The sequence below is a fragment of the Falco peregrinus genome, chromosome 3, assembly GCF_023634155.1.
Source record: "Falco peregrinus isolate bFalPer1 chromosome 3, bFalPer1.pri, whole genome shotgun sequence".
In the NCBI taxonomy this organism is placed as follows: domain Eukaryota; kingdom Metazoa; phylum Chordata; class Aves; order Falconiformes; family Falconidae; genus Falco; species Falco peregrinus.
In genome coordinates this window covers 111,809,201-111,834,991 of record NC_073723.1, presented here as the reverse complement: position 1 = coordinate 111,834,991, position 25,791 = coordinate 111,809,201, and the positions used below count along the sequence as shown (strand labels likewise).

The window sequence follows — 25,791 nt, the reverse complement described above, 5'->3', positions numbered from 1 at the left end:
TCCTATTTAGTGGCAAAGCATCCTTTCTCGGGAGGAGTGGGCAGCCACGTCCTACCTGCCCAACCCGGCTCGACACCGGGGCTGTGTCTCCTCTTCCAGAGCCGGGCACCATCGCTGCCTCCTGGACACCCCCGTCCAGCTCTTCCCACCCCGCAGCCACCAGCGCTCGCTGGTTTCAGGGGACCCTAATGCCGCAGGACGCCCAGGGCTGCAGCCCACCTCCCATGGCACGGCATCGCTGGGCACCCCTGAGGGTTTGCTGCCCCTTCCAAGTGGAAAGATTTGGAAAGCGATGCAGGAAAGGCACGGCCATTAGCAGAACCCATGCTAATTAGGGGCTGTCGTTTGGGGTGCCGTTTGCTGGTGGCAAAGAGGAGACAGGTTTGGATGGTGGTGGGGCAGGGGGTCGGGTGCTTGGGTGGCAGGGAAGAGCCTCAAGTGTCATCTGTATTGGTGAGGCCAAACCAGAGGCTGCCGGGGGGGTGTTGGTGGCAGGTGTGTTATTTTCCCTTTTTCTGCTGGAAAAGGGTGCGTGGCAGCCTGGGATGAAGGCATGATGCTGGAGAAGCGTGCTGGTGGGTGACAGCAACACCGGCACCAGGCGGCAACATTTATCTGCTTGTCTGAGGTAGCAAAACCTGTTTGTGCACGCATATGAAATTAAAAATAATTAAAATGGAGAAAAAAAGTGTTTGGCAGCTGCCACAGACCCGCTGTGAGATTTTTGATATGTGGGGAAACGTTCCTGCCCGTGTCCCCAGCTGGCAGGGAGAGCAGCAGCCGGCGCAGAGCTATGTTGTGCTGCTGGGCCAGTTGCTTGGAAAAAGGAGAAGGGAAAAAAAACCCCAAAAACAACAAAAAAACCAACGCAAATACAAAACAAAGAGGAAAAGGCACCCAGGAGGGTGGCAGCAGGCGCGACTGGGGTTTCCAAGGCTACTGCCAGGCTGCGGCTACCAGCCGCGCAGCTCTCGGCTCGCTTGCATGTGGGATGCGGGGTTGCTGCGGGGCTGGAGTAGCTCTTCGGAGGTTTTTGGGTTGGTTTTGTCAGCACCAGCCGTGCAGCGGACGGGGCCAGGCGATGCGAGCCTTCCTGAGGAGCTCAGAGGGCTGCTTCGAGCTGAGCCCGCGCACCACGACCATAGGCAGGCACCCGGCGTCCGACATCGTCCTGCGGGTAAGGGCGAGGTGGCAGCCCCCACACACGCCACGGTGCTGCGGGTGTCAGGGATGTACCGGGGTCCGTGGGGGCTCCTGGCTTGCTTACCCCAAGGAGAGGGGGGCCTGACCGAGGAGTAACCAAACCCGAGCTGCCCTCCAGCAGGTTCCCTGCTTGCCCGCTGATTGCCTGCTGCCAGTCCCCAGGTGTAGCGCATCACCACGCAGCCCTCGCCTTCATCGCCTGGGACCAAAGCTTTGTCCTTCAGGACCTCAACTCCCCCCACGGCACCTTCGTCAATGGGTGCCAGGTCCAAAACGCGGCTGTCAGGGTGACGGCGGGGGACAGCCTGCGCTTCGGTACGGGGCAGGCAGCATCCTTCCAGCTGGTGGTGGAGGGGGATGCCCAGGTAAGGGGCTGCTGCTGCCGGGGGGGCTGCGTGGGGCTGCCGGGGGGGGAGCTGGGGCTGGCTCCCTGTCTCTACTGGGCGATCCCGGGGAAAGGCCGGGCTGGGGGGAATGAAAAGCCGGAGCTCCCTCTGCTGAAGAAACTCGGCCAGTTCAGTAGGGAAAGGAAAAGCAGGGGGCAGGTTTCCCAGCAGCAACTTGGACCTGGGCAAAGAAAAAAAAAAACCAAACCAAAAAACAAAAAATCCCTTGGAGATGGTCTGGCAGACGTCCCTTTCCTCTGTTCGTGTGTTATTTATTGATTAATTGCTCCAACGCTACTTAGGGACAGAGAAACTAAGGCTTGGATCAAACCTAGAGCAAACCAAGAGCTCCAGCCCGGAGGGTGCTTTGCTCAGCACGGGTGGGAGCCACCAAAATGAGCTGTGTGGCACGGGTGGCTGGAGCCACCAAAACGTGCTGTGTGGCACGGGTGGCATGTGGCAGTTGGCTTTGCAGCGCGGCAGAAATCCAGAGCAACTGTCAACTGGTGGAGAATGCAGCCGAACACAGCGGCAGTCTCCTGTCTCCGGGAGAAGAACCCTTTTGGGATATCTGCAGAGGTCATTGAGCCTTTGGGTTACAAACCAGATAAGGATTGCAAAGTTCCAGTGGTAGTTTGGTTATTCTGGCTCTTGAGGAAGCTAAAAAAGCAGATACTGAGCTCCAGCCCCCATGTGTGTATGTGTATCCTGGCAGCGGGGGTCACGGAACCCGGTCGCCTAGCAACACCTAGCAGCATCCCCCAAACAGAACGCGAGTCTGCCAGGCTGCGCACCCACGTGCTGGTCTGGGAGGTCTCGGCAAGGATCCCGGTGGCTCAGGGTGACCTGCTGAGGGCAGAGTTCTCCAGAAAGCCTTGGCTAAGTGAAATCGGAAGCCGCCAAGCTGCACGGTGACGCCGGAGCAGCCGGGGTGCTGGTGCTGGTTAGGTGAAGCTAATACCTGCTGGAGCCGCGAGCACCGGGCTTTCTGAACATGCACGTGTTGGATGTCCACGGACAGCCGTGTTGCACCGTGGTCTAGCAGAAGCCCTGTGGGTGCCTCACCATCGCTCTGGGCTCTGCCACCCTCCTCTGGTGGAATTGCTTTGAAGCCCGACCCTGCTGACTGCAGAGTAAATCCCCTCTGTGCTGCACCCTGCAAAGCATCTCGTACAGGTAGGTCTCTCATTTTCGGTGGCATTAGGGGCACATGTTCTAACAGGGAGCAACACCTGGCGAGGAGTCACATCCCTGCAGCACCTCGGAGTGCGGGACAAGCGCCCAGGAAGGGACAGCACCCATGCTATGGTGGAATCCAGCCGTGGGCAGGCACCCCAGATAGCATCGTCAGCCAGAGTGATGGGGCTTAGACATGCTCTGGGAGAAGACGAGGTGCTGGAGCAGCGGGAGGCGTGTGCTGGGCTCTTTGGCTCCATCACAGACAGATGCTGGGGTGACAACCAGGTGCTGGGGGTCTCGTGCAGGCCAGGTCCAAGGGCATGCTGGCGGGTGTTTGGTTCAGCCCTTGTAATTGAGGGCTACGCGTAAGCCGGCATATGAGACCTTAATAGTGGTTCATCTCTGCTATGCCGGAAAGCTCGGCTCGTAAGGGGAATAACAGCTGGTGTCACAATTACCAGTGTGACAGGCCCAGTGCAAGGTCTGATAACTGGGATGGCAAGCCAAGAGGGCACTGGGAGGCTTTGGGTCAGCCTGGTGAATGGGCAAAATGATGGGATAGGACTGGACTACAGGCATGTGAGCTGGGAGAGGCGTGAAATGAGGGATTCTGGATGCTGCAAATGGCACACAGAATTAGGGTAGCTAAACCTAGAGAGGGGAAAGAGCTCCAAAGACTGGGCAAACCCCAGTTGTTTCTTTCTATTTCAGCAAAGCGTTTGGGCTTCCTGCTGGGAGCGTGATACTTGGGGGTGGAAACAGGAAAGGACTGAAATGCTGCTTCCACTCAGATCTGGGCCCGGGTTTTGTACAATGTAGTGTGTGCACGTTGGGGCTGAGCACCTCCCAAAAGGCTTGCTGTAACGTGGTCTTTGTCCACTGTAGGTGTCCTGTCCCGCCATGAATCATTGCACGACGTGGAGCAGGCCCTTCCCGGCTGTTTTGCAGCCTAAACCCTCCCTGTCACCAACTCCTTCCCACCTACCCTTGCTGGAGCAGCAGCGTCCTCTGAGCTTGCTGGGCAGTTGGTCTACCAGGAGATCTGCCCATGTGCCCCGTCCGCCACAGCAGGAGCAACCCAGCAGATCCTGGGCTCTCAACGTGACCACCACCACCACCTTGCTGGACTCTTCCAGCAGGAGCTTCACGTCGAGTTCAGGTATGCCCCGGTGCCCAGCCCGGTGGGCTGCAGCCTCTTAATGCTGAGCAGCGTGGGTCTGAGCAGAGGTGGGTTTGATATGAGCCGGGGTGTGACAAGTGTCACCAGCAACTGGGTATGAGTCTTTCTCCAGTGGAGCCAACAGGACACCATGTATGGTCCTTGGTGGCCTCTGGGTCAGGAACAAAAAGAGCTGTGACATGCAGAGGGGAATGCCATTGCTCTCACAGCTGAGAGGCACGTTTCCTCTTCCTTTTTCCTTGTGTGCTCAGGAAGGGTGATGGCTGACTTGTATCTGCACTGGTGACCCCCACGCCTATTCCTCTTGTGTTTGAAGGGGTGCTTGTTCCTCCTTCAAAGTGCAGGTAATGCCTGCCTCCTTGGATTTGTCTCGAGTGCAGGAATTGTAGACTAGGTCCATAGCTGATACATGTCGGAAAATAAAGTATGCAACAGCAGTGGAGCAGAGGCAGGGGTTTGAGGAACAGTGCAGCTGGAGGAGACTTCTGCTGTGAAGGTAGCTCACTGTGGCCTGACACGCAGTCCAATGGTTTGCCTGGCTTGGGGTTGGGTGCTTGGGGTGGTGTAAGCAATGCAAAGTCAGCAAGGAAGAACCAAAGCATGGCTGGTGCTGCAGAGCAGGGGCAGCACCCTGCAGTCCCAGCAGCATCGCAGAAAGATGCAGAACTGGAAACTGCAACGATGGTAACGGGAAGGAAGCACACACTCCAAGGTAGCACGTATTCATCTGAATTTTAGGAAATAGGGCCAAAAGGATCCACAGCCCCAGTGGCAGTGAGCATAGCCGTTTGCACGCGGCGAGCCCTGGAAGCATAGCTTCTTTCCGTGGGGCTGGCAACGCCAAACAGAGGAGCCTTTCCGTGCTGCGCCTCTGCAGCCTTCGAGGCTTCTTTGGTTCCCGGAGGTGTATTATTCCTCTCTGTTGTGAGGACTGTTTGCACTGGTAAGGGTCTTTTGGGTGCCACAGAGTTGGTTTGTCTGCTGGTGGTGACTTGAGCTCACGGACTGCGAAGTAGCCTCTGCCTTCCCGTAGGTTTGAGGCAAGCGAGGGGGATGCTGCAAGAAGCGTTACCGCTGCCTGCAAGCAGTTCTTCTGCTGATGTTTGCGGCTGTCGTGTTTCTTTTCTTCCAGACTTTAGGAGCAGCCCAGACAGGAATGTGAGACATTTATGGGGAGCCCCTTCCCTGGTGCCTCGTGATGCGGATTGTGTCTCGCAGAAGGTGATGGTGGGGAAGGTGTGAGGGATGCCATCCCTGGCCTGGCCCTTGGCAGAGCAGGCAATAAACCCTGCCAAATGGTTGTGTGTCTGACCGTGTGTTCCAGCAGGGTGCAGGGGATGCCACTGAAGGGGACTGCTGGGTGGCTGGAGGATGTGGTGCAGTGGGATGTGGGCAGCCAAGGCGAGCAGGTGGCATGCAATCCATGCCCATGAGCTGGTACCACCAGAGCCGGTGTCCCAGCATCTCCGTAGCAGCAGGCTGGCAGACAACTGCCATAATCTGCCCACAGGGTGAAAAGCTTCTGCAACTGGACAAGGAGATGGATTGCCTCTCAGGGTTGGGAACAGAAGCAAAGCAGGAAAAGGAGGTGGTTATCAATCTGCAGGATGAGATCACAGTGATGGCAAAGACCCTGACTGAGGCAGCAATGAGGAACGAGGCAGAGCTGACCCAGAAGCTGGGAGCCATCAACCGAGAGCTGGGAGCCAGAACACATGAGGTCAAAGCCTTGGACCAACAGCTGAGAGCCAAAACAGAGGAGATCAAAGCCTTGGACCAAAAGCTGGAAGTCAAAACAGAGGAGATCAAAGCCTTGAGGGAACAGGTACTGAGTGCCAGGGTCAGTACTGAGCAGGGACAGTACCGTGCCGATACAGGTGGTGGGCAAACACCCAGGTTTTGGGAGGAGCAGCTCGAGTGTCAGAAACCAAGGGAAATGAGGGCAGTGGGATTTTTGCTTTTATTCCAGTTGCTTTGCACATTTGCTTGCTTCCTCTGCAAGCTGACCTTAAAGAAGCCAGTGAATACATGTCCCCTGTACGTGGTGGGCTCTGTAAAGCTGCAGCGGGGAGGGACACAGAAGCTGCACCAGCTTTGGGTGCGGGAAAGGCATGCAAGGTCACCTCGGACACCGAGCTTCCCCCCGGCCGCGGGAGCAGCCTGCAGGGATGCAGCTGCAGGGGTGTGATACCCATCCCAAAGGCCACACAGGCCCATGGAGCCCAGCTGGAAATAGGTGGCTGGGTAAAGGAGGGAGGGCTTACAGTGGCCTTCTCCAGGGGGATGTCAGCAGCAGTGTGTGTGTCACCCACACCTTCTGAGGCCTTGGAAACATCCTGGCAAGCCAGTGACAGGGTCCTCCTGGGTGTCTCCAGGTGGGAAAGGGGCCGGTCCCCGCAGCCGGCCTGATGCGTGGTGCACAGGTCAGCAGCTGGGCATCTCCACCAGCCTGGCCTGGCTGCATCCTGCTCTCCTGCTGGGCCTGAAGGAGGCGGTGAAATGCTCTCTGCTGGTCCTGACTGTCATGAAAAGGAGTTTTTCAGCAGCAGGTTCCTGGGGGGAGAAGAGGCGAGATAATTTTGGGGTGCTGTCAGCGTGGCTGCTGTTAGGCTGCCAAGATGAGATGATGTGCGGTGCCTTTCTTTTCTTCCTGGCACTTTTTCTTTCTCTGACAAAAGCCTCGCCCACCAGTCCATGTGCTCTTCTGTGCCCTCCAGTAACTGCTTTGCGAAACCAGTTGCTTGAGCGGTGGGGAGCGTGCTTGTGCCTCCTGCACAGCAATGTTAGCTGCAGTGGATGGCACAGGCTGTTCCCCCATCCCCATTTCCAGGGGGGAATGTAAAAAACATCTTTGCAGAAGAAACGCCAATGGGAGTTGTTAGCGGCTCTGGATCTGTGTATTTGGTAATAAATACATATGTCTGGAGAAGGCGATGAATCTACAGGCGTTTCTGGCTGTTAAAGTGTTAGCAGTGTCACCCCGGCCCAGCCACAGATCACCAGCATGGCTAATGGTGGGAGATGGTACTTCTCCATGCCTCTTATGTCAGGATTTGAGCATGAACAACCAAAGCAAATTAGAGGCAATGCCATTCGAGGCAAGGTGCTGAGTGAGCTGGAGATGCTCAAGGGTAGCCCCATCAGGCCATATCCTGGGAGTGCTAGACTTCCCTCTTCCAGGGGAGCTGTAATAGAGGCAATAAGTGATGCGGCAGGTAACACGGGGGGCATCTGTGTTTTACAGATCATCGACCTGCAGAAAGGCTCCAGCCAGATTTTCAGCCATTCCCTCTATGAAAGAGACCAGGAGATTGGAAGGCTGCTAAATGAGAGTGAGAAGTTGAAGAAGGAGCAGGCTCTGGCCACAGGTACTGTATCCCTGGAGCTCTGCGCAGGGGCATGATGCAGTTTGGGACCGGCTCTTGACAGCGAGTGAGCACTGGCCAAACAGTCCAGGCAACAAGCCACTTGTAGTGGCTCCTGGAAATTGTCCATCCTCTGTGTCTGTGTCCTGCAGTTCTGCGGGAGTTGCAGGCGGTGTCAGACAGGACAGGACAGTGAGGGGAGGGAAGGTGGCAAACGATGGGACCGAGAGCTTTGGTAGGGGGGAAAAAAGTTCAAACGTTGACGGCAGTGCAGGCTCGGAGCCGCTCAAAAGCGGGGCTGTGTGACAGGTGCTGTGGCAGAGACCTGCCTGCCCAAGCTGCTGCAGAAGCCGCCTCAGACCACGAGCCATTTCCAATGCTCGTGGCATTTGGCGGGCACAGGGAATGCCCCATGGGCACGAAATACTGGCTTTTGTACCGCGTTCAGAGAGAGCAGCAAAAGCGTTCCGCTTGTATGTGTTGCCTGAGTTAAGGGTGTGATATCGGTGCCAGGCAGGGAGGAGACATCAGAGCTGTGGATCCAAGTAAGGCAGCAAGAACAGATCCGTAGGAGCTGCTCATCCTCCTGCAAGGCCTCGAGGAGCTTGTTAGTGACACTGTCACAGAGCGGCATCCAGCACGGCATGCCAAAAGCTGACTCGGCTTTGCGAGGCCGCCGGCTGTCGGGGGAGGAGGGCTGCTGGGCGGCCGGAGGGCTTGGCAGGGATGCGCTTGGGCAGCCTCTCACCCCAGCTGGTTTTCACAGGTCTAGTGAGCAGCCTGCAAAGGGAGATTGCTGGGAAGGAGCAGAGGATCCAGCAGCTCGAGCAAGAGGTTGGAAAAATGAAGAAGGAAAACAGAGAAAAGGACAATCAGATAGCGGTTATTTCTGCCAAGGTCAATAGCTCAGTAATTTAGCCTTGCGTACGTGTGAGTGTGGGAAAGCAGGCTGAGAAGGGCCATGCTTTTCCCTGCTGAGGATTGTAGCAGCTCTGTTTGGGCAGCTCTTTATCAGGGCAGTTGGAACCCACAGGTCCTAGCTGCGTGCAAAAAGAATTTGTGGAGCTGTAGCACAGGTATGTAGCAGTGAGGGGGCTGCGGTCACATCTAGGGCTCATGCAACGCCCGACAGAGCGGTGTCACTTTGCTCATCCCCCTCCTTGTTCCACATTCATGTACCCTGGATGTCTGCTAGCAAAGCCCTCATGCTGAGGTCCTCCTGAGGAGCCCTGGAATCTCTGTCTTTATGTGGCTCCCGGCAGCCCAGCCTGGTTTTTCCCTTAAAGAAAGCGGCTTGTGTGGCAGGTTGTTTCGCTGTATTTGCAGCTCCCTCCTCAGCTGGTGTTGCTGCATCGCCTGCATCGTAAGCACAGAGCGGGCGCTGCGTCTGGGCTGGCTGGATAGGCAGGTACACTTCCAGGAGTGATTTCAGGGACTGACTGTGGATTTGAAGGAATGGAAAAGATGCAGAGGTTGGGTGCAGGCAGCGGTCATGGCACCTGCCAGCCTGTACCCTGCTGAGCATCCTCCCCGAGTTGCTCTCTGGAGACAAATGATGTGGCCCGCTTTGCTGAGGGCCAGCCCTTGAACGGGTGAAAGGGGCTGCGTGGGAGCGCTCGAGCCGCCGTGCAGGGGAGCAGGGGTGACCAGGCATGCCGGGGAAGCATCCTTGTAGTGCAGAGAGGCTACCCAAGTACCCACTGGCCCTTGGTGGCCCACACTGCTCACGTGTAGGCAGAGCGCATGTCCCAGAGCATCCCTCTGCTGTTTCCCCTGCTCCATGGGTGCAGGAAGACCCAGAGCTGGTGCACGCAGCTTGTGGGAAAGGTGCTTGGGGCGGGCAGAATGGGGTCAGTCTCTGGAACACCAATATCCTGAAATGTCGAGCTGCCACACACAGCCTGGCACAGGGATGATTAACCTGGAAATGTTGGTTAACATCGAGTTCTGCTGACGGTGGGTGTTTGAAAGTAGCATTTGTTTTCCAGCATCCTTTGCCCTCTCCACCGTTACACTGTTCCTCAGGCCAGAGGGCTTTCTCTCTGTCAGGTACCCCCTGCAGATGTTTTTCCTTCTCTCAGCCAATTAAAGCAATGTTTTAATCCAGTCAATTCCAGGCACAGATACTCCAGTGCTCTCAGTGCCTTGATGGCCCCATCATGGGCACTCTGCCACCCCTTGGGCATATGAGCACTCAGCTGGGCCATAGCACTGAAGTACAGCTTGACATTTGCTGCAGAAGTGACAGAATCTGCCTGCCTTAATGATTTGTTTTCCCTGCTTGCTGTTCATTCTAGTGCTCTAGAATTAAAGAGGAAATGAAGCATGAAGTTGAAAAGCAAGAAATAACTACGTGCCGACACGTAAGTCTCAAGTCATTTGGGGTGATGGAGTGCACGGGAGAGCAGCGACACAGGAATGCATCAAGAGAATCATTAACTGGGCATTTTAAGGGACTTGTTTGGAATCCGGCTCCTGTAATAGACGGCACCTAATGTGCATAAGGAACCGGAGGAGCATAGATGCCCATAGAAATTGTAACACTGCATTACAATGCAGGAGGACACTGTCAGAAATGAGAGTGAAATGCCACTTGAAAGCCCATATAACCACAGTAAAACTAGGTTAGAAGACAAAGGCAGGGTAGATGAAATGGGACGGCTGGGAAAAATGTTTCACTTATGGGGTGAAGTCATCCTGAGAGGCAATGCCTGGCTTCTTGGGTGCGACCCTCCACCATCCCGGGACTTTTGCAGCGCATCTGGGAGCTGGAACGTGACATGGACAGGCTGCAGCAGGACATCCAGAAGCATTGTGCTGAGCAGGAGAGCATCCGCAGCAAGCTGGCTGAGAAAATCAAGGTAATCATCTGGCTATGGGGTATGCAGTGGAGGGCAGGCACACCCTGGCGAGCACACAGCAGGTACCTTGGCTGCCTGGCAGGGGTGGCAGAGGTGCGTGACGAGGGCCAGCAGGCCCCAGGAACACAGGCTTGTAGATACAGGCAGGGGGCCGGAAGGCTCTGAGCTCTGCCATGGACCCCAAGGGAAGAAGGTTCCGCCAGTAGCGGGCTGGCCTGTGCAGGCAGCGTGGTGGAAAGCTGAGGATGGATGCTGTCCCGGGGAGCAAGCCTGGGCAAAAAGTGACAGCAAGGTGGGGGGCGATGCTGCAAACCCACGCGCTGCAGCCAAAGGATTGCTGCGTGCCTCCTGGTATTGCAGAGCTCTGCTGGGAGGCTTGTGATGGGAAGAGTGGCGTGATTTTCGGGTATTGCTTTGATATGCAGATGCTCTTGTTGTTGCAGGCTCAGGAGGAGCTGGAAGCAGCATGTGCCAAGCGAGCCCTGCAGCTGCAGGAGATGGGGCGCAGGGAGCACCTGCTGAGAGCCACCATGGGGCAGGCCAAGGAGCAGGTAGGGGGCAAGCGGGGGGGAGCAGCCTGCCGCTGGGGCTGTAGGCAGCACATGTAGGGGTCTCCTTGTGGGGAAGGACATCATGTATGAGTGCAGGGAGGGAAATGCAGAAATGAGCACCGAACCCTGGCATGGGGCTTAACTTGTCATTGGGTGCGGTATAATAGGCTTATCCAGAGGATTTGTGTAGGCGTTGTAGAAGATGTGGTGAGTTTAATGGGATACAGAAAGGCGCTGTACTCTCTGTAATCCCAGTTAGGCTGCTCCGGACCTGTGTGAACGCTCCTCTGTGCCTGGGTAATGCTGCTCTGGGCAGGCACGGCTTTTTGCTGGAGAACATTGTGCTAGTTCATAGAACCACAGAGCGGTTTGGGTGGGAAGGGACCGCACAAGAGCACCCAGCTGCAGCCCCTGCCGTGGGCAGGGACCCCTCCCCCCAGTCCCGGCTGCTCCGAGCCCCGTCCAGCCTGGCCTTGGGCACTGCCAGGGCTGGGGCACCCACAGCTGCTCTGGGCAGCCTGTGCCGGCGCCTCGCCGCCCTCACCGGGAGCAGTTTCTTCCCAAGATCCAACCTCAGTCTCCCCTCTTTCAGCTTAAAGCCGTTCCGGCCTTGCCCTGTCACCACGTGCCCTCGTACAAAGCCCCCTCCTGCTTTCTCGTAGCCCCTTTATGTACCGGGAGGTGCCCCAAGGTCCCCCTGGCGCTGTCTCTCCCCCAGGCTGAGCAGCCCCAGCCCCCTCAGCCTGGCTCCGCAGCAGGGGGGCTCCAGCCCCCGGTCACTGTGTAGCAGTCCAGCCTGCACCGACTGCCTTTCAGGAGGAAATAGGAACCAGCCATGGGGCAATTCCTGCTAGAGCGCAGGATGGATCCACCACCTGGCTCAGGCGGGCTGTCCTTTGCCATGTATACCGGCCCTGTCATCCTAATCCTCCCGCAGCAGCGGAAAGGCAGCAGGGGATGCTCCGGGGTCACATCGTCCCTGGTGGCAGGGACCCGACAGTCTCCCCTGCTGGGGTCCAGGTGGTCACACCGCACGGCTCATAGGCAATGTAAGGGATGGGTGAATCGCAGCACCTGGCTGCCCGGGGGCTGCGAGCCACCAGGGGCATGAAAGGAGGGGTGTCAGGGAACCCTGGCCAAGGCACGCGGTGAAAACGGTGCGTGAGCTGAGCAGTGTCCAGAGGGGAGGGCAAGAGCCCGCACAGGGCCTCGGTGGCAGGGGTGGCAGGCGCCGGGACGCCCTTTGTGCTGGTGTGTGCGGGGTGGGTAGAGCAGGCGGCAGAGCTGCTGTCGGTTACTGGTGATTTTTGTGTTCTGGTGTCACTCTCTGCTGTAGCTGGAGTCCTTCAAAACCCAAGTGATGCAAGCCTGCTCTCCGGCAGCAGCAGGGAAAGACGTGTCAGAGCAGCAGGTGAGTTTGGATCCCAGTGCACAGAGATGCTCGGTGCCTCCAAAGCCCAGTGTGGCTCGAATTGGCCATGGTGCCTGCTCCCTCCACGGTAGTGCTGGTAGCGTCCAAGCCTCTCCAGATGGTAAATTGTGCCACAGCTGTCCCAGCTGTTCATGTGGAGGAGACACAACCCTTTGGTCCCCCAAAGCCTGGATGGGGTCAGGGGGCTGCAACAGAGAGGAGCCCAGGAGTCTGGCGGGACTCCCAGTTTGTGGCAAGCCTTCATCACTGCCCACGGAGACGATCTGCCGTCCTGCAGCTGCAGACAGGTATTAGCACAGCGCCTCAGGCTCCTCTTCCTTGGCCTGCTTTTGCCAGGTGCTAGAGAAGGTCAGGCAGATCTCCAACAAGAGCCAGCAAAGCCACGAGAGAGAGAAGTACCTGCAGGAGGAATTAAGCTCCAGGCTCTCTGAGGAAAAGGAGGTGTCTGCCAATCTTGAGCTGTTCCAGAAATCCCTGCAGGAGCTCCAGGTCAGTCCTTTAAATACCGATGACAAGCTGGCAGTCGGGAGATGAGCAGCACAGGGCAGGTTTTTGGCCTGAGGCTAGGTCAGAGAGCAGATATGCCAGTGCCTCAGCACCAACCAGCGTGCAGCTCTCCTGAGCAGTGAGAGGTGTGTGTAGCCCCTAAAAGCACTGGTGGGAAAGAAAGAGGAGGTGTCACAGAAAGGGGCCTCCCCCGGGCCTGCAGGGAGCTGGTCCCACTGAAGATGGTGACCCTTGAAGCAAAGTGTGGTACCCAAGTGTTCCTGCAGTGGTACCCAGGAGATGTGCAGAGATGCTGTGTTAGCTGCCAACCCCCAGAAGCCCACGGACTGTGGCAGCTAACTTGTTTCATCGCTTGTGTTTTTGCCCAGACTTGCCTGAAGAGCTCCTGCAGCAGCCACAACCTGCGAGAGGAGCTGAAGAGGCTGGAGGCAATGTGCCTGCATCCCGTCATCTCAGCCCTCAGGGCAATGGTGGTGGAACTGGCACGTGTGCCCCTAACCTGGCTGGAGGGTATGGAGCAGCTCCTGGCTAGCGTGGAGATGGACCTGCACTCCTCTGGCAAAGGTCTGTGTCCCGCTGGGTGTCCTTGGGAACACAGCAGCTCTGGGTGGCATGTCCTAGCCAGCCAGCCATAGAGAAGAAAGGCCAGCGTGAGCCATCACTGGGGAATGTCAGGCGAGGTGGGCAACAAAGAAACGCACTGGGGCAGCACTGGGCTTTTATCCCCTGCCACCGTGGCACCGGCTGCCCTGTGTAGCCATGCCGCCCATAGGGGTACAGGGGGGTGTCTGTGAGGCTGCCGTGGTTAGCAGGGTGGTAATGGGAGCACTGGGAGCACTGGGCAGCAGCAAGCCATCCTCAGTTCTTGCGGAAGCGTCGGGCTTAGAGGAGACAGGGGTGATGTGGCCTCATGGGTGGCGGTGTGTGAGAAGGGCAAGTCTCCCATGGGAAGAGGCACCCGGGTTGTGTGCGCAGCCGAGCTCCCTTCCAGCAACATCTGGGCAACAGCCGCAATGTCCCAGGGGTGGGAATGTGCCACGGCTCTAGTAAGCGCAGAGGGGTGACACTCGACTGGCCCCTCAGAGCCTTTCCAAGGGAACCTCGGAGCCTCAATCCTGTAGCCAGAGGCTAGCGAGGGTCTCCGGGTTTAAGGCAGAACTTGCCCACGGATGCCTCTGTCGCCAGTAGCGGGAGGGAAAGCCCGGCCAGGTGTGTGTGTGCTGGGCACCCAGCGAGCGCAGGGGGTGGCTTTGTGGGAAGTCAGTGGCAGTCCCTTCTCCTCCCTGCTGCCTCTGGAGGAACGTGGACTCCCAGCATTGGGTGAGGAGGGTGAGGGCCTGAGATGAAGGTCAGCAATAGCCCAAGGGAGTCGTGCAAGGGGGCAAGCAGGTGGTGGACATGCTGCATGAGCACCCCGTGCAGCAAGCCTCCCTCGGCTTTTGCAGGGCTGCTGGCTACTCTTGAGATGTTGCTGGAGAACAGCCAGGTGGCTGCACAGAAGAATCAGATGCTACAGGTACAGAAATTCATCTGTATGTAAAGCGAGGTGGTTTGGGATCTTTCTGCCGGTAAGCACGACGGTAGCCCACAGCAAGCTGGTGTGGGGCGCGAATTGGGAAGGTACAGTAGCAGAGGTCCCGGGGTCTGCAGTAAGTGCAAGGCAATGGAGAAGACAGAGCCCACCATCAGCGTGTCACTGCCTGTGTCCCTCGTGCAGCCAGGGTGGAGGGCAGTCCTCTCTGTTGGGAGTTGTTTGGGAGCGAATGGATGCAGGAGGTTTACATCTTGCCCCGCTGTTGTGAAGATGCTCCCCTGAACGCCTCGGTATCCACCATTAGGTGCAATTAGAGCAGCAGCGGGAGTCGCAGGCTACTGAGCTGCAGGAGCAGATGAAGAAGCTGGAAGCAAAATATGAGCAAGACCTACAGCTAAAAATCCAGCAAATTATATTGGAAAAGGACAAGGAGAGCAAGGAGGTATGGAGGCGCGGTTGCTTGTTAGGAAAATGCCTGTGGTGTGGGAAAAAGAGGTGTCTGGTGAGAGGCAGAAGCCTCTAGCTCTGAACCACCTGGGTGCAGCCCCAAGGGGCTGGCTGTGGACGCTCTTCGCTATCGATGCAGATGATGGGAACTCCCCGGAGTACGCAGGGTGGAGCTGGGGAGCACCCATGGGTGCCAGCAGGATGCACCAGTGCTTGGGAGAAAGCGCAAAGCAAGGAACATCATCCAGAGTTGTGAGCTTTGTAAGGCATTGCATGGTCTGTAGGCAGCAGCAGGCTTCCTTGCAAGCCCTTTGCTCCCTCCCTTCCCCGGGCTGAGCTCCTTTCAGGGCTGCTTTGGCTGGGAAAGGTGATCTACCCCCCCCGTGGAGCCGGGGGGGCACCCTCAGTCCCGGGGAAGGCCAGGTTATGGAGCCGATGGTGCTGGTGAGGGCATGGTGTTAGTCAAGGCGGTTTGCTGCGTGTCATGATGGGGACAGCATATCGTGGGGTCTTGCAAGGCAGTTTCTCGCGTGCTTCTGTGCCTGTCGTGTGGGGAACAGCTGTTGCCCAGGGCTGGGTTGCCTAAGGAGGCAGGTGAGGAGCAGCTAAGCGGCTCCTTGTTGGTCTTTTTGCTGTACTCCCTGGAGTTGCCTTGTGTCCTGCCAAGCTTTTCTCCCATAACGTGCCCCTGCTCCAGAGCGGGGACCCTCTGGCGGGGTTAACCCCAGCCAGCAGCCAAGTACCACACTGCTCGCTCCTGTCCCCACCTCAGCGGGACGGGGAGGAGAATTGGGGAAAAGGTAAAACCTGAGGGTTGAGAAGAACAACTTAATATTTTAATAATAATAACAACAACAATTGTAATTAAAAGGGGGGAGAAGGGGAGAGGAATGATATCCAAAGGGAAGGGGGAAAACCCCAAGTGATGCACAATGCAGTTGGTCACCCCGTGCTGAGCGATGCCCAGCCAGCCCCCAGGCAGTGATCGGCAGACCCCAGCCAACCCCCCCAGTTTATGTACTCAGCGTGACGTCCAGCAGTGTGGCATATCCCTCTGGGTAGTTTGGGTCAGCTGGCCTGGCTGTGTCCCTTCCCAAGTCCTGGTGCCCCTCCAGCCCTCCCGCTGGCAGGGTCTGAGGGACTGAAGAGTTCTGGACTTTAACACTACCCAGCAACTACTAAAAACATCCATGTGCTGTCAACACTGTTCTCCACCAAACCCAAACCACAACACTGCGCCAGCTACTGAGCAGAAAATGAGCTCTGTCCCAGCCGAAACCCTCCTGGCTGCTTTCCTCAGCGGAGTCGAGGTCTTTTGCCGAATGCTACAACTTTGTGCTGAAACTGTGGGCTCTCAATTCTCAGATGCTGGAGAGCACTGTTGCCAAGGAGAAGGCCCAGTATGAACAAGCCGTGGAGGAAGGACAGAAGAAGATCCAGGACCTGGAGACCCACCTGGGAAGCCTGATCGAGGTCAGTGGCTCGCATGGTAAAGCAGAGCTGCTCAGGCTCAGGATAAAGAACCGTGAAAGCGCTCTGTCGCGTGCTGGTCCGCTTGGCCAGGGGCCATCGGTGGGCTGTGGGGTGCACCCCCACCTCCCCAGTAGGCAGAGATGCATCTCCACAGAGAGAACGGTGGATTCCACTAAGTTCGGTAACTTAATTGCTGCCAATGTCCTCATGCAGGAGGTAGCAAGGCGGTCCGAGGAGCTGGAGGTCACCAACGGCAAACTGAGAGCAGCTGAGCTCAAGCTGGAGGAAAGCACCAAGCGAGAGGTAGCTGCGACCACCCACGAGTGCAGGCGGAGGACATAGTATGGGGCAGGGTTTCGGTGGGGAGGGGTTCCCTGGGCCCCACAGCCCTGAAATCCTGCCCTTCCCTCTGTCCTCCCGACTGCCCGCCGGGTGAGAGGATGCGGATCGCGATCCCAAAGGAAAAGTGAGAGCGTGCACCTTGTTTTCTAGGCGGCCTTGCGGCAGCAGGTACTCACACAGGATAAGCAGCTCCGGAGTGTTCGGAAGGAGAATGAGTTACAGCAGCAGAAACTGCGGGAAGAAGCAGCAGAATATAAAGAGCAAAGCAAGCAGCATACTCTGACCATTGTGGCTTTAGAGGACAGGTTGCTGGAGACCAAGCAGCAGCAGAAGGTGCTGGAGGAGGAAAAAGCAGCACTCGTGGAGAAACTGGAAGGTAACTAAGGGCTGCGTGGGATGAGTGGGTGCTGGGAACCTTCTCGGTGAAGGTGGGATTGGTGTGGAGAGGGAGCAGGGCTGTTGCTGCTATGGGAAGCGTTGTGCAAGACGAAGGTTTGCCCGCATGCAGGACAAGCTCCGTGGGTCCCTGAAGAAAGCGTTTCACAGGGCCTCGCAGTGCGTCGGTCTGTGGCTTTGGGAACTGGTGGCGTGCCACAGCTGTGGATGGGGCTTCCCTGCTGGAGACGGGCTCCTTGCCCTCCCAACCAACGGGATTGGGGTGCTTCGGGGGGCTGCCCCCTGGCAGAAGCCCCCCCTAGCCGGGAAGGGTGGAAGGAAGTGTCCAAGTGCTGTTGGAGCAGCACTCTGAGAGACACGGGTTTCCAAAACGAAAAAAAAAAGGTGTCCTGCAGGCTTCAAAGCGGCAGGCCAACATCTCTGCATCACCGAGAAGTAACCAGCCTCTGTTCTGTGTCTGTAGGATTTCAGAGCACTGCCCACGAGTCGACACTGGGAGCTCAGCTGGAGGCCTGTCTCACCACCGAGGCACATGAAAATCTGAGGTGAGCGGCGCTTGCCGATGGGGGGCTGGGTCTGGGGGCTTGGGGAAGAGCCGTTATCCCTCGGGGGGGGGCTGGAGGGAGACCAAGGGGCTGTCTGCGCCGATGAAGAGTCCTTTGGCTAGACCGAGGGGGTCTTAAGTGCAGGTAGTGTCCAAGTGATGCTGACCAGCGGGTGAGCCATCTGCTGCCCGCTCCGGATGGCTCCGGGTGGGAGCGAGCGGGCAAGTGCGGGTGCCCCAGGCAGGAGCCCAGGGGACCGCAAGGCAGCTGAAAACATTAAGTGCATGGATTAATCGTGGGGTGCGGATTAGGGGGGCACGCGCAGGGTCTGTGAACTGAGTTGTTTGAATGAACCGTGGGATTTGCAAGCCTCTTTCTTGGGAACCTCAGGAAGGAGCTGGCAGCAGCGCAGGATGCGGTCCTGGCCCGGGATGCTGCCATCAGCACACTAAGAAGAGAGCTTGCGGTGGCCCAAGCCAGGATAGTGGACATAAAAGGTGAGTGAAGCGTGCTGCGGCATTTCCATCTTCCCATCCACCCCTTGTCCGAGCAGTGATGTGGGCAGGTGGTAACGGGAAACAGACGTCACCATCCCAAAGCGATGGTATCATTCTGCTCAGGGCAAAGCCAGCGGTCTGTTCCCTTGTTCCCTTCAGGGAGGCGACTTCTTCCCAGCCCCTTGGCTAAACGATAGCAGCGTGACAGGGAGTGAGGGTCCGTGGGTGCAGAGCGGTGGATGAAACAGGGTCCCTCTTTCTCCAAATCCTACTGGTGAGCTCCTTGGAGGAGCTCCTGAGTCAGCAGAGTGGGGTCCCTGGGTGGGCATGCCCGTGCTCTGGGGTGGCTTTGGAGAGCGGGCGGGAAGGAGCCGGAGCCTGACAGTGATGGCGTGGGCACGGCTTGTGCTCGCTGCCTGTATGGTGAGATGTGAACGCAGGGATGGAGCCAATGAGGAAGGTAAGGAGGGGAAAAGGCAGCGAGTAGGGAAGCACTGGTGAGCCTGTTCTGCAACCTGAAGGCAAATTGCCAGAGGCAGCAATGACTCTGGTGTGCGTCTTGCTCAGCCGTTTAGCAAAGTGGGGTCTGCTGGCCCGGCTGGGGATCCCAGGGGCACTGCCGAGGGCAGGGCCAGGCTCCGCGGGAACAAGCCCTGGCATGGCGAGGGCACACTGGGAAAAGGGAGAACTGCAGGTCCCCTGGGGCTGGGTGAGGAGACAGTCAGAAACCGAGGAAGCTGCTGTGTGCCCAGGGGAGCTGTCCGAGGAGCTGAAGGTGGAACAGGAGCGCAGCCAGGCCCACCTGAAACACCAAGAGTGGGAATTGTCCCTGTTCCAAGAGAAGCTATACCAGATGTCCAGACTCATGGAGAAGAAGGATAAAGATCTGCAAGTGGCAGCTGAGGAGTTAAGGTATATACACTGCCAGGACCCCAGGTGTTGCAAAAGCTTCTGGGTGGAAAGAGCCATGTGAGAGCATCACACTGGAGCTCAGCAGTGTGATCTCTACAGAAGCATCACATGAACCAAAAACTGGTGTTTAGTGGCACTCGTGCCAGCAGGCAGATTGCTGAGGAGTTGCTTGTACCGACGGGGACGTTCCCACCCAGGCAGTGGTGGTGGGCAGTGGGTGTGTGGGATGCTGCTCTTCCCAAGTTGTTTGGGCGACCTTCTCCCATCACGGTGGCCCACAATGGTCTTGTCTCTCGGCACAGGCAAGCCAAAGCCCACTGCCAGGCACTGGAGGCTTCCTTGGAAGAAAGGGTGGAAAAGGCAGAGGATGCTTCCAGGAGACCAGCACAGGCAGCCAAAGCCTCCAAGCAGGTAAGTTGGCACAGAGTCTGCCAAGCTCTGGGTGTGCCGAGGGTACCACGTGCCCACACAGTGTTTCTCCCGCACCAGCACTGCTGCCAGCTAACGAGTTGATGTTTGCACAGCGCCTTGGAACCGTGAAGCATTGTGCGTGCTCATGGCTGCGATAATTGCTAATTAGAGGGGATAGCAGCGGGTGGGAAGATCTGCAAGCACTCCCTCCTTGTCCCGAACTTGCTGAGGATGCAGCAGCAGGCGGAGGGCTGAGGGTGCAGGGGCAGTGCGTTGCAAGGGACAGGAAAGGACGCTCCTTGTCCGCCTGCACCAAATCCCTGCTTGATTTCCCGGTGCTAGAAACGGGAAGAACGCAAAGGCGGTTGCAGCAGCAGATGGAGGGACTGTAGGATTCGTACAGCCTGTACCACCACAGTGGCAGACAGCGTGCCAGCGAGGCAGGCTGGACGGAGGCGGGCGGCCAGGCGGTGACTCACAGCCAGATGACGAGCGGGGGGTCTCGCCCGTCCTGTGCCACACGTGGTGATGGGGTGGCAAGTGTGGGAGGCCGGAGGGGCAGCCTGGCCCTAGCAGTGCTGCAGGGACTGGCAGCCGGACCTGAGCGCGCTGTTCGCAGCCCCCGCTAGCTGTCTGTGTGTCTGGCTGTTGGGCACAACGCAGCCAGCTGGATGCGGCTGGACCAGGGCAACACGTGCATCTGTGGGCATGGGTATAGATTAAAAGAGAACGATGCATGAGAGAGTCTGAGCTCTGGCCACGGTGTGTAGCACAGTCTTGGTGCGTTGAAGATGGGAAACACTCCACAGTTGTGGAAAATGTCGATGTGGCTGTTGGGAGCCACGCATGGTCCCTCTCCCGGCTTTTGTGGGGCTTATGTCCTGCAGCAGAGCGAGAAAGGGCTCTTGGATGCTGCTCCTCTGCCCAACGAGCCCACGGCAAGATGCTCCGTGGGCTTTGCTCTTGGCCAGTGCCCAGTGGGCAGCATCTGCCAGTAAGGCTGCCTCAGAACCAGGGGTCAGCTGAGCTGGCGTGGAACCAGACCCAGGCTGGGCTACTTCTTGCAGGGGCTGCAGCTGGAGCTGGTCAAGCTCGGCACGAAATGCCGAGGCCTCAGGCATGAGGAAATAATCCAGCGCCAACAAAAAGGTTTGACGGAGCTGCGGGCAAGAGTGAAGATGCTGGAGAAGATGCAGTCATCAGGTAAGTGTGGCTGTCCCTGTAAAGGGAAGGTGCATCTGCTGGCTTCGGCAGAAGCTGGGATTGGTGCCAGCAGAGCACATAAAGTGACGGGCTGTGCTGGGGGCTCGAGCTCTTTGCTTGCAAGCGGCTCAGGCTTTGCCTTTGCGAAGTCAGCTCTCCCACGCACGTGTGTGTGCGTGTAACGCACACAGGTGATGGGAAATCACCTCTGAAGCACCCGCAGCATGGCTGTGGGCTTTAAAAAGGCGCTCAGCATCCTTTGCGGGCATCATGTGCCAGTAAGCTGGTACAGGGGAGGAGGTGGCATTTGCAGGAGCCAGCAGAGGCAGCTGGCAAAGGGGTTTGCAGCAGCAGCTGCCAAGCAGCCAGAGCGGGGTGCAAGCAGGCACCTGCGCTGGGGTGCTGCTCACCTCAAAGCAAGACAGAGCAGCTGTGCCCCAAAGGGACGGAGCCTTGCTGCGGTGCTCTCAGAAGCTTGCAAGTGCTGCACACTGTCTGCTCACCCTGCCTGCTTCTCTGCCGGGCCCTTGCCACCATGTGCATCTGTGCACCCAGAGCAGCATGCAAAAGCAGCACTTTTTTTGGTGAGAAGCAACAAGTAGAGTAGCAGTTTGTGGTGCTGCCATCTGATGAACAGGGTGGTGTCCCACTTAGTTCTGTAGCGAGAGCAATGCCCAAACAGCTAGCGAGGTGTGCAGGGGCGGCTGGGGTGGGCTTTGCTCCACAGCCTGCACGTCTCTCCGTGCGCTCTGTGCAAGGGCAGCGTGGCCAGCCTTGGGGCAGCTGCAACGTGAAGGTATGAAGCTGTGGTGTGTCATACTGAGAGCAGAACGATGCAGTGACTCTGTGTTTGCCCACAGCTGCCACGCAGAATAGTTCATTGCCAGTGGTGGTCCTGGAAAAAGATTTGCCAGAGGAAGTATTTTGCAAGATGGGTCTCAAGAAGAAGCCAGCAGAAGCACCAGGAGCCAAAGTGAGCAAGGTAAGAAGGCACTTTGTGGGTCGTGGGGCTGGCAGCTGCCTTGGGAAAGTATTCCCTGGGTTAGGGAGGGGCAGGCTCGCAGGGATGCTATAGCAGCAGCCCAGGGGGGAGAGGGAGGTATAAAATCTGGCAGGGTGGGAGGTGCAGCCTAATGGAAGGCAGCACTCGCAGAGCCGGGGCAGCTCCTGTCTGGCCCAGCAGCACTGGTGTAGCGCTGCTCGGGGATACCACAGGCTGTGTGGGTGGGAGGCTTTGGACCACGGCAGTGCCGGGGTGCTTTTGCTGTGCGGGGAGGAGGAGGCAGTGGAACCCAAAGGCAGGTGGTCCAGGCCACCTTGGTCTTTCCTCCCCTGCACAGGTTCCTGGCCAGCTTCCCAATGGGGGCTCACAGGGGCCTGCCAGCCTGGAGGCAGCTGAGGAGATGGACTTCGGTGAGAAGATGGTATGTTGGCGAGAGACACGTGGAAAGGGTACCCCACGTTCATGCAACGCAGGGTGTTTTGAAACACATTTCAGAAGGAAGCAGTCAGCATCGGGAACAGCGTGTCACAGGGCCCGGGGTGTGCTGGGCATCTGCGGGGGGGACATCCCAGCACCCCAGGGTGCACAACAGCGTGTCCTTCTCCCCTCTCTGCCCAATGTCTTCAGGGATATTCCTTTGGGCAGGCTTTTGGTGAGGACAGAGACCTTTGCTGACTGATGCACCCGCTAGAGGAGGCACAAGGCAGACAGCTGCCAGAGGAGGTGGCCACCTCCACCCAGCATAGCGGCTGGGTTGCGTGAGTGGGTCTCTTCCCTCAGAAAAGGGTGTGGAAAAGTCCAGCAGGGCAAAGGGATCATCTTGGGAAAGGACAAAATCCCACCCCAAAGAGTCATGTGACTGGGAATTGACCGCCAGGTGTGACAGGGGCCGGTCATGCTGCGGCGCAGTGCATCATCCCCCGGAGCGCCTCGTGCGTGCACGCCGAAGGCACGGGGAGCTGCAGCCAGCCGGCTGTCGAGGCGAGCTCTGAGGAGCTTGCCCAGGGGAAGCCCACGTGGAAACGGAAGGGGAAGGCATGTGGCAGCTTCCCGGTGACATTGCCATTGTCATCTCCTCCGTAGAGCAGAAAGAAAGCAGATGGCTGAGCAGTGTGCTGTTAGGTGGTGGAGGAATTGGCAGGCAGAGTAAATCATGCATTTCCTTTTGTGCCCGCAGTACCTTGATGCAATTAGAGCTCTGGGAAAGCTGATGGAGATGAAGAGGCTCTCAGGAATGCAGCCTTTGAAGAACCTTCCTCAGGAGAAGAGGGAAAAAGCAGGCATGCAGAGACAGCAGGACCTGGAGCTGCTGTATCACAAGGTCAGGAACCTCAAGACTTGCCTACAAAGAAAAGAAGAAAGGCTGAAAGATTACGAGGCCAAAATAAAACAGCTCAGGTATGGAAAGGCGAGGCGGCCGTTAGCCCCAGGTCCCGGGATGCAAAGCCATGTGGGATGGGGGAGCGGAGCAGCACGGCCCCTGAGGCAGGGCGCGTGGTGGGCACAGCTGAAAACCAAAGCGGTGGGAGAAATAGAGACGTGGCCCCTCGGTGCTGCGATGGTGCTGTGCGGGGTGCTGTGCGGCTGAGCAGCATTGGAGTGGTGATGGTACAGAGTCCCGAGCCTGCGGTGGCCAGACCCTGGGACACGACAGTGGGTGGCCCGGCCGGGGCAGCAGGAGGCAGGTGTGGGAGCTGATGGGAAGGGCTGTCCGGACCGAAGGCGATGCTCCCGCACCAGGTTATAGGAGCAGGGTGGGACCCATGGGTGCGCTGGTGCCATGGTGTAGAAGGTTATTTCTGGGCTGGTGTAAATGTGCTGCTGTATTCAAAGGAGGCTAGAGGTCTGATAGTGATCTCCAAGGCGGCAGCCGCCCAGCGTCCCTGTCCGGGCTGGTCCGCCAACAGAAGGGACGGAGACCAAAAAATCAGAGGCAAAACTCTGTAATACTCGGTTTGGAGTTTTAGAAAGCAGGCATTCCTTATTTTTTGTGCCGGATGCAGAGTCTAAGTTCCTCCTAATGTGCATCCTGACTTTATTCACCGTTTGTCTTTACATCGCCAATCTATACAAGTTAATGACATTTCTGAGAAACTATTGGCATATTCATTACAGCTCCATGAACCACATACCATATCTACATGTGGTCTAATGGGTCAGGGGTCCTCTGGTGGTTGGTTGGGACATCTTCATCCTTTCTTCATCCTCTTCATCATCTTCCTCTTCTCCTGGCCCTGTTTCAGCACTCTGGGCTCATGTCTTGGTTTTGCACCGGTTCTTACCTACTAGTAGCTGAACTACACAACGCAGCGCTGCATGGCGATGTCATGGCTATGTTAGTTGCAACATTTACAATTAAGCAGAGCAGTAAAATTCCTCCGGTATCAGGACCACCGCCATCAGTAAGGGGTGCCTGGGGGCGGGCGTGAGGAGGGGGAAGCCTCGAAGAGGCAGCTTCTCATCCATGGTGTAAGGCATAGGAGCAGGGAAAACGCTGGCCAAAACACGTGCAAGGTGTCAGCTGCTCTGACAGCCCGTAGTGTCACCCCGTGGCATGGGGGTCTGAGGTGGGGGGTGGGCACCGTGTGGTTGTGCTCCACAGCCATCGCCTCTGGGCAGAGCCCCGCCTGGGGGTCGCAGCTCAGTGGGGGTGACAGAGCTGCCCCCCATCTGTTTTGCACAGGCTGAATGAAGCATCCCTGCAGCAGTGCTGGGAGGAGAAGTCCAAGCTGAAGGATGAAGCCTACAGGGAGGCAGAAGAGAAGGTTCTGCTGCAGGAGACTCTGGAGAGGACACAGATCCAGCTGACCCAGGCAAAGAAGCTGCTGCAGGAGTCCAGATGGCTGAAGGTGAGAGCAGGGGAGTGGGTAAGTGCAGCCCCCTGAGGGCACCTGGAGTCCCGGGGAGGCAAATATCCCCATGGCCAAGGGTTCAAAGGCAGCTCACAGCGGGCATTGGGCAGCTCTGAGCTCAGCGAGGCACTGGGAGCTGCCTCCGCCCCGACAGTGTAGGAAGGCACAGAGGGTGCGCGGCACGGGGGATGCGCAGCACAGGGGATGTGTGGCACGAGGGATGCACGGCACGGGGATGTGCGGCACAGCCACAACATTCGCCTCTTAGTAAGAGGCAAATCCTGCAAGCAGAAGGCAGGTGACTCCTGGCATTATCCCGAGCCTGGCAGGGGACAAGGACAAGGGGCCTCCGGGCTGTGCCGGTGCTCCCAAAGGCAGGAGCGATGCCCTCCGCTTGCTCGGTTACAGGCCAGGCAGGGTGAGCAGGCACGGAAGTGTGATTTTGCTCGCTCTGGGGTGACCCGCTCAGGCAGTGTTCGGTAACCAAAGAGCAGGGGGTTGTGGCAAGAGACCCCCAGAGCCTCGGCAGGCTGGAAAGGTGCAAGAGCGTTGGTGGTTCTCAGGGCACAGTGCCTGCGTGGGGCCCCTCTGCGGCGTTTGCTGCAGCCGGAAAGGTGGAGGAGCCCAGTGTGGAGCCTCGGCAGCAGCCGCAAGCCCGGTGTAACGTGCCGAGCTCGTGTCTGTGACAGGCTGGGCACAGGCAGCGGGGCTGGCGCAGCTTCCCGGGTGCCACGGGGTGGCTGTGCCCTGCTGCGGCAGCGGTGGCTGAGGGGCCACCAGGTGAGGAGCTGGGTGCTGCGGGCCAACCCAGCTCCTGCGCTGTGGGGGCATGTGGGGCAGTCCCCACTCCATCTGTCAGCGACCCAGGGGTTTTGAGCTCTGCCGGACCCTCCCGAGAGGCTGGGCGTTCCTGAGCCGTGGCAGTGGGTTTGGGCTCTTGGGGGGAGGGAGAAGGGAGAAGGACATCATGCAGCTGGCCCAAGAGCCATGCCAAGCGCTGCAGGTGAGCGTGATGTGACGTTCAACCTCTCCCTGTTCCGCAGCCTGCAGCCAAGAAGCCTTTCTCAGGAAAGCCGAAGGCCAAGGAGTTCGTGGCAGCAGCTGTCCAGACAGGCTGCGCGTAGGACAGGCACTGCAAGTGAGGGTCTGCGGTGGGAGCAGGTCCCCACGCCGTGGGCTCTGTAACGTGGGGTGGGGTGCGAGGCGTGGGCACACCTTAAGGACCCTCCGTTGGTATCTTGTACCTCCAGGCATGCCAGCGGGTCAGCGCGGCACCTGGGACTGGATTTTCCCACAGCACATGGATTGCCCAGTGCGGTGGGCTTATGGCATAGAGAAGGTCTGGATACATGTCAGTGTATATGCGATGTGTGTACATATGTATTCATATAGATAGATAGACACCTGTGTCTGTGTGTGTGAATACAGCCCGGCAGCTGCACGGGGTCTGCCCCATCGCCTGCCCACCCTCCTCCAGTCGTCGCCCCTTGCGCTTGTGACCCCAGTGCCCAC

The 25,791-nt window shown here is 58.0% G+C and overlaps 1 protein-coding gene across 1 annotated transcript; it reads left to right on the top strand.

The window, feature by feature from the left end:
- The first annotated feature begins 1,024 nt into the window (after nt 1-1,024).
- On the top strand, nt 1,025-25,642 carry FHAD1 (forkhead associated phosphopeptide binding domain 1). Its single transcript, XM_055799933.1, has 28 exons — nt 1,025-1,177; nt 1,359-1,568; nt 3,837-3,927; nt 5,081-5,169; nt 5,459-5,773; nt 7,193-7,316; nt 8,080-8,210; nt 9,611-9,676; nt 10,070-10,174; nt 10,618-10,725; nt 12,062-12,136; nt 12,494-12,646; nt 13,033-13,228; nt 14,110-14,180; nt 14,503-14,640; nt 16,011-16,118; nt 16,332-16,421; nt 16,611-16,836; nt 17,320-17,401; nt 17,792-17,898; nt 18,651-18,810; nt 19,113-19,221; nt 20,289-20,424; nt 21,285-21,406; nt 21,765-21,848; nt 22,605-22,825; nt 24,111-24,276; nt 25,323-25,642. Exons 1-28 carry the CDS (start codon nt 1,082-1,084, stop codon nt 25,401-25,403), a joined length of 3,660 nt encoding a protein of 1,219 aa, XP_055655908.1. The 5' UTR covers nt 1,025-1,081; the 3' UTR covers nt 25,404-25,642.
- The last annotated feature ends 149 nt before the right edge of the window (nt 25,643-25,791 follow it).